The 19,114-nt window shown below is 44.1% G+C and overlaps 1 protein-coding gene across 4 annotated transcripts in view; it reads left to right on the top strand.

Annotated features, from left to right (window-relative positions):
* Nucleotides 1–19,114, top strand: part of HECW2 (HECT, C2 and WW domain containing E3 ubiquitin protein ligase 2) — a 1,269,905-nt gene that overhangs the window by 1,138,230 nt on the left and 112,561 nt on the right. For all 4 annotated transcript variants that reach the window (XM_086955408.1, XM_086955407.1, XM_086955409.1 and 1 more), the window contains one exon: nucleotides 18,094–18,246. In XM_086955408.1, coding sequence (XP_086811534.1) covers nucleotides 18,094–18,246 — 153 coding nt within the window. The remainder of the gene's footprint in view (nucleotides 1–18,093; nucleotides 18,247–19,114) is intronic.

Raw genomic sequence — 19,114 nt, 5'->3', positions numbered from 1 at the left:
TCCATCTTAAGTTTGGTGTAATCAGTTTGTTGTCTGGGAACAAATTTGAGCCCTAAAGAAAGTGTGACATTTCATATGTTTCATTATGGGCCCCCTGTAGGATTGGCCTTCAAGAGCTTGCTCTAACATGGGTATGGTGTTTACTTTCAGTTGCAGAATAGGCAGTGGGAATCATAACTTGTCAGTCATCTATCTACTTTTGTTGAGATGCAGCCCTTTCTCCAGTCATTTTTTTAATAGATACTTTCAGCCAGTGATGGAGCTTACTGAGTCAGAAAAAACTGTATTTACAACTGTCTAGAGAGTAGCCAACGCCTTTTTCAGCTGAAATCAGGATTAACTGCCTCAAAGATAAATGTAGTTGAATGCATAGAAGCAATTGATCAATGGGCAACTGACAATAAGGTGGGAATACATAGCTCAAAGACTGAGATAAGGGTCATAAGTGGAGATCTTATTGGTTAGCCACTTGATCTTTTGTGTCTTGAAGCTCTAATTACTTATAATATAGCAGTACAATAGGTATATATGTGTAAAGTTAATCTTGCTAATGATAGCTAAAATGAGTCTTGTGAACATGGATGGCCAACTTGAATTAAAAATACTCCATTGAATCTATTTTTCCTCTTGCCCAGAAAGACCAAACAGTTCTCACTTTGATATGTTAAAATATGTTAATAGTATCTACCTAAGCCCCCCCTCATCCCCTCCCAAATAAGCATGTAACAGACTTCAATGTCAACAAACTACAGCCATATTTATGATACTGGGATATGACTTCCAATGTGTCAAAGGCTGATGCTTACATATCCGTGTACAGAGCTGTAAACATTAAGGTATCAATATTCACTCAATCAAAATAAAAACCTTAAGGTCTAAGATTGCATCTTCCAGCACTAGGACAGGTTTCGCTTCAGAAACCCATATTTCACAGATAAAGACATTGTGCTTGATCTGTTGCTGCTCAAGTTGCAAAGTGTGGTACAAAATGCCTTTGCATCTGACGGAAATAGAGAACCATTTTGTTGTGAAGCGAGCTTTGGAGACCTACTTGTTTTTTCTAAACTTTATTCTGTAACCCTTCGCTAAAAGGGGCTCACCCCACACTCTGACTCGGACATGGTGCTAGCCACACCATCGGGCTTTCTCATCCAGTCTCTCCCTCGCCCACCAGGTAGAGGCGGAGGGATTGCCATCATCTACCGAGACTCTTTCATCTGTAATTCCAGCGACGCACAGATTCCAGACTCTGAAAGCCTTCAATTCACAATCAAACTAGACCCTACGAATTCCCTCTCAGGGATTCTAGTCTACCGACCCCCCGGCCACCCTGGTTCTTTTCCCAATGCCCTCTTGGATACTGTAGCAACACAGGTTCACTCCGTCACGAATTTCATATTAGTGGGAGACTTGAACATTCACTTCGAAGACACTTCAGATTCTGGAGCAGTCGACTTGATCACTGAACTAGCGGCCTTGGACCTCCGTCTCCTTAACTCAGGAGCCACCCACATCAAAGGCCACCTGCTGGACCCAGTGTTCACCAGCACCCCCACGATGCAAGCAATAGACTCCATCCCTCTTCCTTGGACGGACCACTTCTTGGTCCTATTCCAACTTCCGGGAACCCTTAGGAAACCTCAGAAATTGCCCACCTACACCAGAGGCAGGACTTGGTCCAAACTTCCCATCGAAGAATGGGCCAAGACCCTGATATCTACTACCCCGGCTCATGAAGACATCCCGGACAACGCCGGTAGCAATTTCAGAAATTGGATCACGACCTCCCTTGATTCCGTGCTCCCACTCAGAATGCGAGAAGACAAAACCAACAACACGGGCTCTGCACCGTGGTACACCCCAGAACTTCGTCAGCTCCGCAAAAACTGTAAAAGAGCCGAACGGCTTTGGAGAAGAGACTGGCAGAACGCCAGCAAAGAGGCCTACCACTCCTCAGTCAAAATCTATAAAACTGCAATTAAGCTCTCCAAAGCCTCCCATTATGACACCCGGATAAAGGAAGCCTCAAATTCCTCTAGGGAATCCTACCTCATCGTGAAGGAGCTACTGAAAGTTCCCATCTCTCCCTCTTCCACCACCCCCCAGGTAGACAGAAGCAACGACCTAGCCACATATTTTAACAACAAAATCGCCCGTATCCTTACATCCCTCCCCCCCCCTAGTTCCCCCACCCACAGGAACAATACTCAGCTCCCCTGTCAGACGGGAACACGTCCCCAACTTGAGACATTCAGGCCAGTAACGCCTAACGAGGTGGAAGCAACCCTGAATAAAATAAAAAGCGGATCTCCTTTAGACCCTGCACCCATGAGATTTCTCAAAAACGTGGCCCCCGCTATCACCCCCACACTCACGGAGCTCATCAATTGCTCACTTGCACGAGGATCAGTCCCCGACAGCTGGAAAAGTGCAGTGGTGAAGGCCCTCCTTAAAAAGCCCCAGCTTGACCCAACTGATATGGCAAACTACCGACCCATATCCCTCCTCCCGGGGATCAGCAAGATCACCGAGAAACTGGTGAATGGTCAACTCTCCCGATTCCTCGAGACAAATAACATCCTACGGCAATCCCAAACCGGGTTCCGCCCGGGACACGGTACAGACACCGCCCTTCTTGCCGTCATCGAGGAAGCAAGGCGCATTCTAGACTCAGGAGGATCAGTGGCAGTGATCCTCCTGGACCTGAGTGCCGCCTTCGACACGGTCAACCATCGTGTCCTCCTCCATCGGTTGGCGACAGCAGGGCTCACCGGGAAGGCACTCAGCTGGATAGAGTCCTTTCTCACCGGACGCACGTTCCAGGTCTGGGACGGTGAATACCACTCATCCACACTTCCACTCACCAGCGGGGTGCCTCAGGGCTCCTCCCTGAGCCCCACGCTTTTTAACGTGTATATGGCCCCTTTGGAAGATGTGGTAACACCATTCGGGATAAAAATCGTGAGTTACGCTGACGACACACAATTGGTCGTCTCCCTGTCCCAACTAGACGATCACCCAGACAAATGACCAAACTGTCTCACCGAAATTCACGGGTGGATGTGCGAATCGTCATTAAAACTCAACGGTTCCAAAACCGAAGTGATGCTCATGGGTAAACATGGGCGACCATCCCCCCGGCGATCTGGCCAGACGTGTTCGGGGAAATCCCTACCCCGAAACACGAAATCAAGACCCTCGGAGTCTGGCTAGAACCCGACCTCTCAATGAAGACTCAAGCGGCCAAAACGGCAGGGACCTGTCTTGTGCTCTTGCGGACCATCCGCAGAATCTTCCCCCTTCTACCGCCCGTGTCCAGGAAACTATTAGTTCAGGGCCTTATAATGTCACGGCTAGACTATAGCAATATGGTCTACCTGGGTGCGCCGGAAGCTACCTTAGCGAGACTGCAAAGAGCCCAGAATGCAGCAGCTCGTCTAATCATGAGCGTACCTCCAAGAGTATCCGCCAAACCCGCTATTAAGGCTCTGCACTGGCTCCCAGTCCGCCAAAGGGTGGAATTTAAAGCCATGTGCACGGCCTATAAACTGATCAATGGCTCGGGACCTGCGATCCTTAGCGACCTGGTCACCCCTTACAAAGCACCCAGAGCTCTACGGTCCGAGAACGAGCACCTGGCCAATATCCCCAAATTTAAGAGGATACGCACCGGAGGTCAACGTTTCTCTGTAAAAGCGTCCACCGGATGGAACTCCCTCCCACGCTCCCTCAGACTGGAGCCCAGTTACCTGACGTTCAGGAAAAAACTCAAAACCCTTCTGTTTCCTAAATAAACCCTTCGCCCCTATCCCCCTCAGCAGGATTTAATCTTTATAGCGCGGGGATGCCCTCGGGTCACCAGGCGCTTTACAAGTTGCTAAATAAATAAAATAAATAAATAAAAAACAGCAAATGAGTTATGTTGGTAGTCCTAGTGCAAGAGAGGGTTTGCAAGAAACACATTTCAACTTGTAATGTGATGACTTACAGTGCCAAGACAAATGAAACCTCTACTACTTCTCCTATTCAAACTTCACAATGGCATGGTAAATGATGCTGCAATTAATTTTCATCTAGACTGCTATAATACGGACCAGTGTAGTCTTGTTAGAAAAACAATCTTGATATTCCAAACTATTAAAAATCCGACTGTAAGGGCACTGCAGTGGCTGGCCATAATGTAGCTTATACATTTCAAGCTGGCCTGCCTTATTTCACATTCCTCCTGCCCATTCCTAGTATTTCCACGTTGCGTACACACTCCCTTGGAATCTGTGCAGTTGTAGTCAGGTGCTCTTAAATATTGCTGACTTAAACTTCATACTAAGGGTATCCACATTTTCTATACAGGACCCTAAAATCTGAAATGCCCTCCTCTTCAATTTAAGACACCCATGTCCTGGTTCACAAAGATACATTTGATTAACATTAGTTGATAACTGTAATTACCTTTTTATGCCTGCCTGTTGGGAGTCGTAAATGCACTTATGAAAGTCCAATTGGTCGCACACTGCTTGTCCTACCAGCGTGTTACCCCAAAGCATTGTGGTCCATGAATTAAGCTTCAGCGAGTACGCCTCTGCCAGAGTCTTGAGCAAAAATCACTGTTGCGTAGTCCATCCCTGGACACGTGTTTCGAGGTTGTTGCCTCTCGTCAGCAGGGAATAGGCATGTATGTAGGGTCGCTGCGTAGGCTGCCGAAAAATATTCTCAGGTCCGGTACCGCTCGTGGCACGCAGGTGCGTAACCATGGGCTCGTCAGCCCCACCGGCTTATGAGTGTGGATTTTTTCACCTCAACTGTTGAGAAATCCACACTCGTAAATCCCCATCAAGGAGTGGAAAGTGGGCGTTCTAAGCCACGGTCTGCCTTGGAAATTTGTAAACACCAGCAAGCATGTATGCTTAGGGGCATTGCTAAACTTTGATCCAGCCACTTTCCCCCGTAGAAATTGTCAGAGATTTACTTAAGGAAAGGTCGGAAGTAATTCCCCTTTCAGGTAGGAAAGGAAAACGGGCCACCTACAGATTTGCTAGGAGTAGATGGGAAGGGCTTTGTCCAAATAGAAAAATGTTATCAATTTGAAAAAAAATATACATTTGCACATGGGGCTCCATTTTCTCTCTGCAAACTTCTCCCCATTGGAGAACTCCACACAGGGGTAGTAGAAGCCATTGGGAATAGTAAGATGACACTGAAGCCGCTTTCCAGGATTGTTTCTTGGAATGTGTATGAATTTCAAAAAAAGTAAATATGTGCCACTATGTAGGTGAAAATACACAAATGCAGAGTTATTACCTTTTTGTGACTTGGGCCCTCTACCTCTCTAAGTTAAGAGAGAAGCATGCGACTGGGTTAGACTAGTGCCAAGTGACCTTTCAGATACAAGTGGGGTCAGTAAGCCACATTTTGATTATGTTTCCAGTGCCCTAGGAATATCATATGTCAGTGTCACATGGGCCCTCCAATCAAAGTAAATACTTTGCAAAAAACCCAAAATGTGAAACGTGTTTTCTTCTTCAAACTTAAGGTCATCCCTACTGATGGGATGTTTTACTGGGCATCCTCACTCGGCGTTTTGCCAGAGGACGTCCCTTACAACACTCCTGATCAGCATATGTATCTAATATGGAAAATTAAGTAAAGGGATTGGGTGCTGTTTTAAAGTAGTTGGAAAGACAGCTTTTATTGTCTTGAAGGCACAATGGCTTTCATTGCAATAAGCAGCTGCTTAACTCCACACCTGTTCTCTGTAATCAACTACATGTTATCCGCTCTCCATGTAAGACCATCTTTGTTCCCAGAGTGCAATTTGTCTTGAACGTCTTCTTGATGTTCATTGCTTTTATGTCATTTTAGTATGTCCTTTTGATCTACATTTGTAGTAAGGAAATTTAGAAAGAGCAGGGAAGATCAGGCTGCGACAAGGAGGCAATGCTCATTGTGGAACGAGACAAAAGTGAAATGTATGGGTGGGAAAGGGCAGGTTGAGAAAAAAGAAAAGGGAGGATGACTGGTAATGGGAGGGAAGGGAGTGACATGTGGAGAGTGTAACAAGAGGGACATAGAGCAGGATGAATAGTGCTGAGGTCCAGGTGACTACCGATAGGCAATGCAATAAAAGTTAAATTGCACTGTAGCACATGGGAAGGAAAGAGTGGGCCTGAACAGAAAAGCTAAGTTAAAGGAAAAACATAAAATGTTGCACTCTTGTCTCGGAGCATCAAGTTTGAGCTTTAAAACAGGTGGACTATGAAAAGAGGGGAGTCAGGTGGACAATGTCTCTGAAGTAGATGTGCTAACCTACGGGACTTTACTTTCCAGTTTGGATCATTTGAGATGTGAATGTAGCTTGGATTTGGAACAGGCACTGTTCTCCCTTTGGCATAAGGTTTTCCACCCACCAACTGCTACTTGCAGAGATGGTAAGGATGATCAAGAGGTAGAGCACATGAGGGCTGGGCAATCTGGGGAAAACCATGCTCCTGTGGCAGAAAGCATTTGTAGTAGAAGTGCCAAGTGCTGTCTTTCCACAGTATCATTCTGGTCCACCTCTTCAGTCTAGTATATGTCCGTACACCAAACAAAAAACATCAAGAGGCACACAAGGGCCTTCTATGAGGTGGACTGTGAGTTGTCTGAGGGGTGTAGTTCAACTTTGATCCCCTAATACAGGCACAATCCATTTTATTTAGCAGACACAGGGCACATGCCTCATGCAGCACAGTATATCTGCTAAAATGAAGCTGTCGAGGTGCACATCAGTGCATTCCTTAAACCAATGAAAAGCCACAAAGTGCAGCAGGGGCAGAATTTCCAGTTGTATCCCAGCTTCTTTTAGGCCTGTGCACCCAGTCCTATGAACATGGTCACTGGAAATATGCAATTGTGCGGCTGCAGTGTTTTTGGCAAAATTATGTTTTTGCCGCATTTACCACTTAATCCATCATCTGCAGCATAATCTCCAGATTTTAACAAAAAAAATGTTTCTAGCTCAAGTGGTTTGAAAGTTACTAAAACCCAGCAACATGTGTTGCTGTGTAGTGGAAGGGCCTTTGCAAAGGTTGACTGGTCCACTTTCTGCTGCTTACTGTTATATTTAGGTGTTCAATTGGTACCAAAGAGGTGTAACCTATCCCCAAAAAGTGTTAAGAAGTGTAAAAATAAAAAAATAATAAAATTATACCATCATAAAATGTGGCGAATTACGTCACATAATTTGTCTGTTCTTCAGTAGCGGCTTCTCCTGCAAATCGGTAGTGAGGCAGGAAGGGAGGGTGGAAAAAAATAAAATACTTACCTGCCACCTCGCTGGCCGGAAGGCTGCCTCTGTCCTCTCTGTCCTCTTCCTGGCTTCTCTGCGAACAGGAAGCAGAAAGCACCCAGGCTCCCTAAGCCAATCATAACGCTGCAATGCAGCATTGTGACTGGTCTGAGTGCCATGGCACGTCGCTCAGGCAGGGAATGGAAGCCTGGGCATGTTCTCCACTCCGGTTGTAAGCCTGAGTGGAGAACATACAATGGGCGCATGACTGTTTGGCCGGCCAAACAGTCATGGGCACTTAGAGAGTGCCTCCATCCCCCTGCACTGCCCTGCCTAGCCCCACCCTGCAAAACTGTCTCAGCACGGAAAAATAAAATGATAATAACCTTGCGTTATTAGCATTTTATTTTTCCTTTTTGCGGTGCTGAAAGGCAGTGGGGCTACGTTCCTCCACCTTAGCGGAGGAGCCACACCTGCTTTTCTTCCCGTATAAATTAGTCAACCCCTATTGCATAATTTACACCTCCCCTGACACATAATTCCAGTGGCCCTGCCTATCAAGAAGCTGAGAGTGGTATTGAGGTGGGTCTTCCCCTTTTCAGTCCTGCCCTTGCTGCTCCATCTGGCTCCACGTTGGGAATCATGGTTGCGGGTTCCAATGCCCAGCACCAGACTTCTGCTTTGCTGCTGCCATGGAGCCTCCAAGTTGCCAGCTATGTAAGCTAGGTAAGTAAAAGAAAATTTTTATTTCGCCAGGTGTTTGTGTATGTGTTTGTGAGGGGATTTTGAGTGATTGAGAGTTAATGCGATTGAATTAAAGTGTATGTTTGAGAATGTCAATGAGAGCGAAAGTGAGAATCAGGGTTTATGACTGCATGAATAAGTGAAAGTGAGTACAAGGGAGTGAGTGAAGGAGTAGGAGTGTGCTAGAATGTGTTATTGATTTGAGGTTGTGAGTGGGAGTGGAAGTGAATCGTGGATGTAGCCATCACTGGTGCAGCAGGTGCAGATGCGCCCGGGCCCAGAATTAGTGAGTGTGTAAAAGTGAGAATGAAAGTCAGGGAGTATGATTGCGTTTGTGTGTGAGTAACAGTGAGTGGGACGAAGTATAAATGAGAATGAGCAAGTGAGATAATGTGAGTTAGAGTGAGTGAGGTAAAAAGGACTAAGGCCCAGATTATCAACAATATTACACAATGAAGCGCAGCACCCAAAGTTGCTGCACGACACCCAAAGTTGCTGCACGGCACCCAAAGTTGCTGCACGGCACCCAAAGTTGCTGCGTTTTGTGAGAGGGAGAGAGAAGGAAACTACCATAACTACAAAGATATGGGCACCATCCTGCTCTCTCTTTTGCACTGGCACATAATTAGGTAGTGAGCGCCTCACACACCACAGTGCAAAGGCTTCTAGCATAGGTTTTGTACTGGAAGGGTGCCCTTCCAGTAAAAAATACTATGCTTTGAAACACTTTAAAACTTTTTGTGCTTCAGATTTGTGCGATACAGCCCAGTACGCATGCAAAGAGGGAAAAATGAGGAGAAATAAAAGCATTCTCCTATTCAATGCCTACTTCCAAGAGGCGTTTATTTTCTGAAGCAAAGCACTGTCTGCTATTGTTAGTTGATAAGGTTTTACGTCAAAAACCACGGGTGGTGGCATGGGCGCGCCCATGGAATTCCCCCTTGATGCTGAGTGACACAAGGCAGCAACTTGCAATGCTTTGTGTTACTTTCAAAGGGAAAGTGACCCTGCACACCTAATGTGTTAATCAAATAAACCTTGGTAAATAATATTCAATAGTCTGAGTTAAATATGCGTGCTGCCACTATGGGAGAGATGAGACCCAACAATCTCTCTATGAGTAAGAATGCATGAAAGGGGGCTGTGGGAAACCACAACCTTAGTGGAGCACAGCGTTAGACACAATAATGTCTCAGTAGATTAATCACAATAATCACAATTGTATCCATTGTGTTGTAGGTACCCTGGGGAGAACACATCAGTATATATTCTTTAATCACAACGGACCTCCTACATACATTTACATTTACATTTACATACATCCCCTGATGAAGGGTTCAGTTGAGAACCCGAAATGCATTGGGATCTCTCTTGTATATTTTGTTGACTCTATTACAAGTTTGTAGTTTTGATAACCATATTAGGAATGGTCATTATACAGTGAGATATGCATTGCGACTAAGTGCATACATTTTTCTGTTTGGAAGCAAGTATGTGTATGACATATATTCATGTTATAAAATATAATATACAATGATATGATAAAAGGACATGCCTTTGAGAGCTCTTTGATTCTATTGTGATTATTGTGAATAATCAACTGAGACATTATTGTGTCTAACGCTGTGCTCCACTAAGGTTGTGGTTTCCCACAGCCCCCTTTCATGCATTGTGTTACTTTCAGGCACCTTTTCAATGAAAACAGGATTTACACTGGAAAGTACATTTAAAATAACGTTTAAAATAGTGTAAATTGGTTGTTAATCTGGGTCTAAATGTGAGCTGGAATGAGTGAGGCAATTTTTTTAACAAATTGGGTAAACTCCTGGGTAGTATTACGCTCACCACTTTCAAAGATCACCAGCCGCCACGGATGCTAATACTAACTGATGCAATGTAGCCTAAAGGTCTGAGCTGCCAACTTTGGATCTGGGGAACATGGTTTGAATCTCAGCATCAGCTCAACATCCTATGATCCTGGGCAAATCACTTAATCTCCCCATGCCTAAAAAAATCACAATTGATTTTGTGTAATGTAACCTGGTGCTCATGTAAAGCACCCTAATGTCTTTGGGATGGGTTGGCTGTACATAAAACGACACAAATAAAAACGACAGTTAGCCAGGAAAGTTTTACCCAGAGCATTGGGACTGCTACCAATGTGCCCTCTTTGCTATCTATCCACCTCTTTTCTATTTTGTCAACATCATTTTGCATGATCTTATATTTTAGTCAGTACTTCATAATTCAAAAACCCCGATTACCCCTTGCTATTGACATAAAAGTCTGGACTGCTGGATGGTCTTTGCATTCAATAAACAACTCTTTCTACACTTTTTAGCATTTATTTAGCGCTTATTAACACTCACAAGAGTAGTAAGCACTATATAAATGTAATTGCAAATTAAGATGTTTGGGATTGCTGCCTTGTTTGCTTGGAAGCACAAGAAGATAGAAGAGGTTGCCTTTAAAGTGCAGATGTGAAGTCACATACCAGCGTTAATGGGCAAGCATTCTCTCTCTTTAAAACAAATGGTGATCAGTAAAGCACAATGTCTTGCACAATTAGAGGCCCCACTGTGATGCTTTTGTCCTGGGTGTTGTGAATCCCCTGTGACCCCTCCCCCACCCCCTCACATATGATGAGCACACTAGAAGCAGCAAATATTAGCTGTCTGTCAGAGAAAACAAAATGTTTATTTGGATGTCTTCTTGTCCAGCCATACTTCGACCAGTCTTTCCCTGGGAAAGACACCCACACAGCTTCAACCCGACATTGTGGTTTGTATCTTGTGGAACTCAAGGGTACGGCTGGTTCCACAGTGAGCATTCTGATTATTGCGTTTGTAACAAATGAGTCAGACTGGCCTTTTTCCTGTATGGTCGGAGCTAGAATAAAGAAGTTACATTTATATCACTGCCACTTCCATATTTACTTGTATGTAGTGTAATACTCCACTTCAATTTGGCGACAAGCTGGTAACTGAACCATTTTTATGGCACTTGGACTACCCTGCGGTGCCTCACTGGTACTGTCATTCAGTCGCATATTGCTTGTGCCGGTAAGTACAGTGTAACTACGGTTCCAGTTTTATTGGCAAAGGTGGGGCGGTGTACTGTTCAAACCTGGAATTCAGTTGAAGAACCGGGTTTTTAGAACCCAGCAGCACCAGGGGCACGCCCAAAGTCTTCGGATTCACCTGTCTTGATTTACAGAGACACGGAATACTTCTGGGTGGCGTCAGAGACCAAGTTTATTAGCTGCAGCCAGTAACAGTGATCCACGAAATACAGCATGGAAGTATTTCAGGAGACTGCTCAAATTCGTAGAGCAAGACATCTCCTTTTATACACAATTTTCACATTTTACGAGCATACACTCCCACTGCGCCAAAAGTTAACCAATGAAGTAAATTCTCAAACAAAGTATCACATGACAAAAGACTCAGTTTGCAACATCCCAACCCAAAGTTAATCATTGGGAATGTCCCAAATCCAATCTCCTACAAGCAGAACAAACCCATAATTGAAAAGCACAATGCATGTAGTAAAGAACATAGAAAAGGAAACAATGTCTGATAGTGAGCAAGATAAGGCATGTGTAAGTTAACGATGTCCTGAACAATGATTGGCAATCTCAGACAACGATCAAACCAGGGAAATTGACTCGGCAGGTTCAGCTTCAGGTGAAGGAATCAGATCCTTGCAATTCACCTCGGAGTCAAGAAAGACCCTGTTAATGTACACCAACACATGAAGGCCAAGCCGCTTCGTTCATTTGACCATACTCGTTGGCCTGCGTGATGGCAATACAAAATGGAGGCCTTAAACAAAATGGAACCCATGTTCGGGACGAAATCTCCAAATACATGGTGAACTCGCTAGCTAACGTGACGAATTCACTCCACATTAGCCGCATTCGCTAAATACGGTCCGACATCACCATAATCGTGACGGAACCATGACCTTTCATAACGAGGCCCATTTTCACAGAACCACACAGTTGGTTCTGACGTTCGAAGCCTCTGGGTGCATGAGTACTGCATTCTGCTGCAGGCGCCATCATCTGTACACATGCACACTGCATGCAATGCATGCAATGCCTCAATTACAAATCATGACGTGCACTGCCCATCAGGTCATGCTGCGTGACCCTGGGTGGCCATTTTGTTTGTTAACATGGTGAGGAAATGGTCGGAGCCGGCATTAAGTGCTTTGTAGAGTACTGCAGACTACGTGAGCATTCAACGCTAGACACAGCGAGTTGGTGCAGACTGTGGAGGCACTACCAGTTGTGCTTTGCTGGGTTTACAATATCATACAGGAAACAGGTGAGGGTGTTATCCTTATTTTCAGTTGCATATTCCTTGAGGTACTACTGAGGTATTCTCTCTGGACCGACTACAGAACTAATTTTTGGGGATGCAATTCTTCTGTGGCAGTTGTAACATGGCACAGCAAACTTTTTCGATCAGCTCCCCACATGCATTTTGTGTTTCTCGTACACAGCCTTCCATGAAGTGTGTGGAATGGAAGGAGTACTTACTGCAATTGATGAAGCTAAGAAAATGTCAGCAGAACAGAAGAAAAGGATCCTCTTGTACTCTTTGGGTCCTGTGGGGTTGTAAATATTTTGTCACATGCCAAAGACTACAATTAGTGGGAATGCTAATACGTTTATAGGTGCGTTACAAGATTTAGACGGATATTTTGCACCTAAATGTTGCATAGGTATAACAAGGTTTATGTTTTTTTTAACGTAAGCAGAATAAAGGCAAGTCAACTGATGACTACGAAGCAGAGCTTAAGAAACTAGCTGTTGACTGTAAGTTTGGTGTTATCCATGACGACTTAATAAGAGAACAGCTGGTTATGAATGCCGAAAATCCAGCTAGCCAAGAATGCCTATGGGTTATGGAGATTCACAAATGGAGGAGGTGCTGACTATTGTTCACAAATCTGAGATCTTAGGGAGATGCGCCACAGAGTTAAAACAATCGGATAAGGATCCACACTGTATCTGTAAGGTAACTCCTCATTACGTGGAGTATGAGAAAAAAAGTAGTTTTAAAGAAAAGCATGGAGTTAATGACAGAAGATGTTGAGAATTTTTTCCTGAACATCGATAAGAAGAGTACCAAAGGGAAGCCTGAGTGCAATATGCCTAAGGAGGCGTTTGCATCAGAATATATGCAGATTTTGGATCACCTTTCACAATCGTCAAGGAGGGAGTACACAGAAACAAATTTGTAAAGAATATTGGGGCGCATCTCTCACCACCAGAAATTTGTCCCTAAAGCTATACTGGTGAAAGGATTGACATGTTGGGTTTTAGGTGGTTATCCTTTGCCTTGTAAGGGTAGATATTCAAGGGGTAAGTTATACATGGCTAAGAGAGGACCATCAGTCCTGAGATAGTCTGCTCAAGGCAACCTGCATGTTATTCTAGATCCTAACAGTGTGGAGAAAGTGCTTGTGGTGAACGATGGGAGCTCCATTGGAAATGACATGGCGAAGAAATTTCCTAAAGTTTTTAGCAAACAATTGGGGTTATAGGAGGATTTTGAACACAATATCGTGCTCAAGAGTGACGCCACTCCTAAAGTTCACAAGTTAAGGATGGTGTCAATGATGGTTCGGAAGGAGGTCTGAAAGGAGCTGGACAAATTGGTGGAAATGTATATTATCGAACCAGTTGAGTGTTCTGACTGGATTTCTCCAGTGGTGGTAGCTCGCCTTAGCAATGGCAAGATCCATCGCTGTGTGGATTTGTGACATGTGAACAATAACATTCTCATTGATCGTTTTCCCCTAACTAAGATCACAGAGATGGTGTCAAGTTTTAAGGGGGCAACATGGTTTTCGACTATTGATCTCGCCACTACATATCATCAAGTCTCTCTCATGCCGATGTCCAGGAAGCTCACAGCGTTTATCACAACTTTTGGGTGTTTTTAGTTTAAGCAAACGCCTTATGGTCTGCCATAGGCAGCAGCCGTTTCTCCCCATGCACAATTTGTTTGGAAAAGAGAGTCAGGTTATGTACTTCCAAGATGACGTTTTAGTATTTGGAGAGGATAGAGCAAGACAGAATTAGAGATGGTAGAAAGTGTTTGGTGTACTGGAAAGCAAAGGTTTGACTGTGGACCTGAATAAGTGCAAGTTTGCAGAGAGGAGTGTGACTTGTTTGGGTCATGTGACTGGAGAAGGGGGTAAAACCTAAACCTTCTTTGATAAATGCTATCACTGGGGCCGTGCAAATAAAAACAAGAATGAGGTAAGGTCATTCCTGGGGATAACTGAGTATTGTGCAAAATGTATCCCAAATTTTGTTGAAAAGGTGTATACCATTAGACAGTTGCTCAAGAAATATGAAATTTATGTGGGATCCGTTGTGTGATAAAGAGTTCTGTAGTATCAAGGGTTATCTGAAAAAAGTGCCTACTTTAAGTAGTTTTGACACAAAATTGGAGCTTTATTTAACGACTGATGCCAGTCATTCAGGCCTATGGGCAGTGTTGGCACAGAAGGATGCAGAGGGGAATGAGAGAATCATTTTATTTGCATCCAGTACCTTGTCCCCAGCTGAGATGAGATATCCCATAATAGAAAAGGAGGAACTAGTTGTGCATGGGCATTAGAATATTTTCGTACTTTTGTATGGGGTAGACCAATTACCATTTGGTGCGATCACATACCCTTAGTTAATTTTCTAACTACAAAGGGGAGTGTTACAGCATCAACCAGGATTGTGAGGATGAAGGATTACATTTTCCACATTATATATGTTCCTGGTAAAGACAATCTGGTGTCAGATTGTTTGTCCAGAATGTTTTTGTCCTTTAGAAGTGAATGAGGATGACCCTTGGAACTATTTTAAGGTTATTTTAGAACATGATTCAGGTCACTGGCTATCAAAAAGGAGGATTGGAAGAAAAGACAGAAGGAGGATAACATTTTGCTAATGATTATGAAGTACATGTCAGATGGTTGGCCAAAAAAGGAGCATTAGTATAGGCCGTTTTGGGAGATTAGGTCAGAGCTGTCTGTAGACAGAGAATTTGTTTATGGAGGGTGTAAGATTATTCTTCCAGATGGGGTGCTGGACAAGATTTTGGCTCTTTGTCATAAGGGTCATTTTAGTACAATGAGGACCAAATCAGTTGTAAAAGATATGTTTTTGTGGCCAGGAGTAGACAAAGCAGTGGAAAGGTTTTTCCGGAAGCCTGGAATTTGTTCTTCATCAGACAAAACTTTAAGTACTTTAAGACCTCCCATGAGCAAATGTTTGATTCCTAAACAGCTTTGGGAAGGTATTGCAGTGAATTTGTTGGGTCTGGTTGGGGAGTCACAGGAGCATGTGATGGTGTTAATTGATCTTTTCACTAAATGGCCTGTAGTAGACATAGCAGAGAGAGCGGATACGACCACAGTGTTGGAGTTTTTAGATAAGACCTTTTGGTCTGAATGTATCCCTGCTTTGCTCTTGAGCGATAATGGAGTGCAGTTTGTTTCCATGGCAGCTTAAACTTATTTTTAGACGGCATGTGTGAAGCATAAGACCACTGCTCTTTATAATCCCAGTGGCAATGGTACAGTGGGAAGGTTGAACTGCGTTATCAAGAGGGTTATTCAGGGTGCTCTTGGTAACAGGTGTGATTGGAGAATTGCAGTAAAGAAAGCGGTGTGGGCTTACAGGATAACTAAGAATGATTCTACTGGTATGTCCCCGTGATGAGATAAAAGAGCACTAGGTGCAAGTTCACACCAGAATGGATGTGTGATAGTTTGGTTAAGCAATGGTTTCCGGAGTTGGTAAGACAGAGGATTGGAGGAGGCACATAGCAAGAGTAAAGAGTATTATGATGCTGTTCATCAGGCCAAACCAGTTTAGAGCAAGTGGTGGAAACCTTAAGGAATGCTGTTAAACTTAAGAGTGGTAAAGTGTGGAATCTGAGGCGTGTGGCTTGGTGTTATAAAGATCAACATACTGAGTGTGATGGTACAGTGGTAAGTGGAAGAGTTGATTCTCTTTGGTTAGAGGATATGGTTGAGTTTGCAGGTGTACAGTTGGCATTGCCAGAGGACGATGTTGCTGGCATGTTGGAAGAATGTGCTGGTGGTGTGACGGGAGATGGGATGAGCACTGTTGGTAAAGGTTCCAAAGCAGGTGCACAGGAACAATGTTCTGATGGTGTTTGAAGGAAAAGACAATTACCAGGATGTTTAATGGATTATTTCATAGACTAAAGGAGATATTAGGTTGTTTTTGTATTGTGTTTTCTTTTTGCATGATTATAATATTGCTCTGCATTTTTTATTCAATGGGGGGGGGGGGTGATGTGAGTATTGGGCGTGTGTGTGTTGTGATTTGCATCTTGTGGAACGCAATGGTACGACATAGTCTGGTTCCACTGTGAGCATTCTGATTATTGCAGTTGTAGCAGTGGAGCCAGACGGACCTGTTTCCTGTATGATCAGAGCTAGAATAAAGAAGTTTAACTTATATTGCTGCCACCTCCATGTTTACTTATCCAGTGTAGAATACTCCACTTTTCTTAGGCTACGGAACATGATGGGGTGGGGGGCTGAAGCCCTTTCAGCATAATGGGCTTTCAGCACCTGGATGAGAACTACTAAGAATTCACAAAAATCACTTCAACAGTGAAAGAGGAGGGATGGTTCTTCACAAATAGCACACATTGTTACAGGGATGTGTGCCCCTTATGCACCAAGTAATAGCAGGAAGGGTATCAGGACACCTGATGTACGGACATAAACACAAGTCAGCCGGTCACTCTATGTGCAGTCACACCAATTATGAATATTTTGGATACTGTTGTCCCAAAGCTGGGATTCAGTGCCTCCCCTTTCTCCTCCAAATGCCAATAAACCTACTAAATAGAGACTGAGGGCCTGATCTATAGTTCAAGAGTTCAGCAGACGGGTTACTCCATCACATACGTGACAGATATCCCATCCACCATATTATAAGTCAGTGGAGGCTGCTACTTAACAGAGCTGGTGGGGCAAGGAGGGTGGGGGGTAAATAATTTTTTTTTTTTTTAAAACCTACCCGCAGGCCGACCGCCGCCTCTCAGTCCTCTTTAACTCCTGAGTCGACTCCAGTGGCAGGAACGAGGAAGCACACAGGCTCCCAGACTCCCCTAGCCAATCACAACACTGCCTTACAGCAGCGTTGTGTTTGGTCTGACCGCCGTAGTTCGGCACTCAGAGGGACTGAGAGGCTTTGCATGTTTGTCACCCAGCTTTTCAATACAGCCGGTGGAGAACATGCAAAGTGCACATGACAGTTTTGCCAGCCCGAACGGTTGGCCAAACCATCATGCGCACTTAGATTGTGCGCCCCATTCCGCCCCCCGGCCCCTGCTATCACCAGCCCAGCCCCGCCCCATCCCGCACCTAAGTAGGAATGGAAAAATAAAATAATAATAACATTGCATTATTTAAATTTTTTTCCCTTTCTAAACTGCTTGCAGAGCAGTGGGGCGACGCTCCTCCCCCTTAGTGGAGGAGCCGCCGCTGTTATAACTTCATTATAACATGTCCGCCGAACTCTAAATCAGGCCCTGATGGCCCTCTCTCACTTGATAAGCAATATGGAACTCATTATGTTATGTAGAACACAATCATATGTTCATATAAGGAGTGTGATCCACTCCAGGGGCAGTAACATCCGTATCAGTCCGCCCTAGAACATCTACCGCAACCACTTTTACACTTATCTAATGTGTAATGATAACAACATGCCCTCTGATGGCTGAAATGTGACATATTTGGCTGAAATATATAAATTAATAGTTTCTGGGCGCACTTACCGTTGAGCTGCAGGGGTGGGCTTTGAAACTAGCCCTGAATAAAATACTCAGGCACAGTATGGCGGCTTCTGTGGCTGTGCACTAGATATAGAATCAGGACTAATGTAGAATGATAAAAAGACCAAAAACTGTAAATGGAAAATGTTAGAATATTCATTTACAATTGCTCTGTTTCTCCTCTGCCTCTCACTATATCTTTTTGTCTGAGGATTTATTTATTTATTAAAAAAAGTTTTTTTCCTCAAGGTTGGATTACAGTGGACCCTCGCGAGAATTCTTTTTTCTGGTATCCAGAGAACTTTTTAACCCATATTATGGTTTATTTGAATACTCCGCCAACGATACTTACACCGTACAGATAAGCCCAATGTCGACGTTCGTGGACAATCACCATGAATGGTAAGAGCGCATTATTATGTATTGATGGTTTTTTCATTTTTAAGTAATGTCAAAGGCCCTTTAGACCGGGAAACGTCGGGCGGTTCTGAAGCAGCACAATATCATGCATGTGTAGTGACAAGTGCAAGAAATTGATCTGACACATTTTCCCAGTAGTAACAAACGTTTTTAGACTAGGCATGGTATTGGTATCTTAGCAATACATTAACTTCAATTGAGATCTGAGTGGGTGCGTGGTGCCCCAGGGCTGCCTTGGACCAATATGCCCCGGAGTACGCTATTATTTGCCCTTCCTCCGTTTTCTACCATGTAGTCTTTGCTTTTCAAATGACTTTCTTTTGCTTCCTTTGGGCAATCGTTGCACAGCTATGGAAAGAGGGCGTGGACTGGAAACCTCACCTGTGTTTTTTCCACGAGAAACTTTTCACTGGGACACATGGGTCTTTTATCTGATTCTCAAAAAAAGTAGTTTTCATGGTTTGTGAGACTGTATAGAAGAGGGGGTTTACTCCAGCTACTACAGGTCACGTAAAATGATGATCCTCTACGTGAATGGTCACATTACACCCGAATAACAACCTCAACAGACTTTTATTCACAGTGTAAGACCCCGGTGTGTCAAGCAAAAAGAAGCTTTCTCGGTCAAATTCGGACTTGAATAGTATGCAGCGATGCTCATAGAACAGCAGTCTTCAATCTGTGGGGCGCGACCCCCAGGGGGGTCGTGGAGTCCTGGGAAGGGGGTCGCAGAGTGCAGTTCCTGGCATTGGGCTGATCGAGGTTGCTCACAGCGGAGGCCTAATTCACACCGAGGTGTGAAAAACATCAACGCCTCATTAACAAGTAAAAGGTATTTTAAAGACCTGTC

Source organism: Lissotriton vulgaris, chromosome 2_1 (genome assembly GCF_964263255.1).
Source record: "Lissotriton vulgaris chromosome 2_1, aLisVul1.2, whole genome shotgun sequence".
Classification (NCBI taxonomy): domain Eukaryota; kingdom Metazoa; phylum Chordata; class Amphibia; order Caudata; family Salamandridae; genus Lissotriton; species Lissotriton vulgaris.
This window is presented reverse-complemented; position numbering and strand designations above follow the sequence as displayed.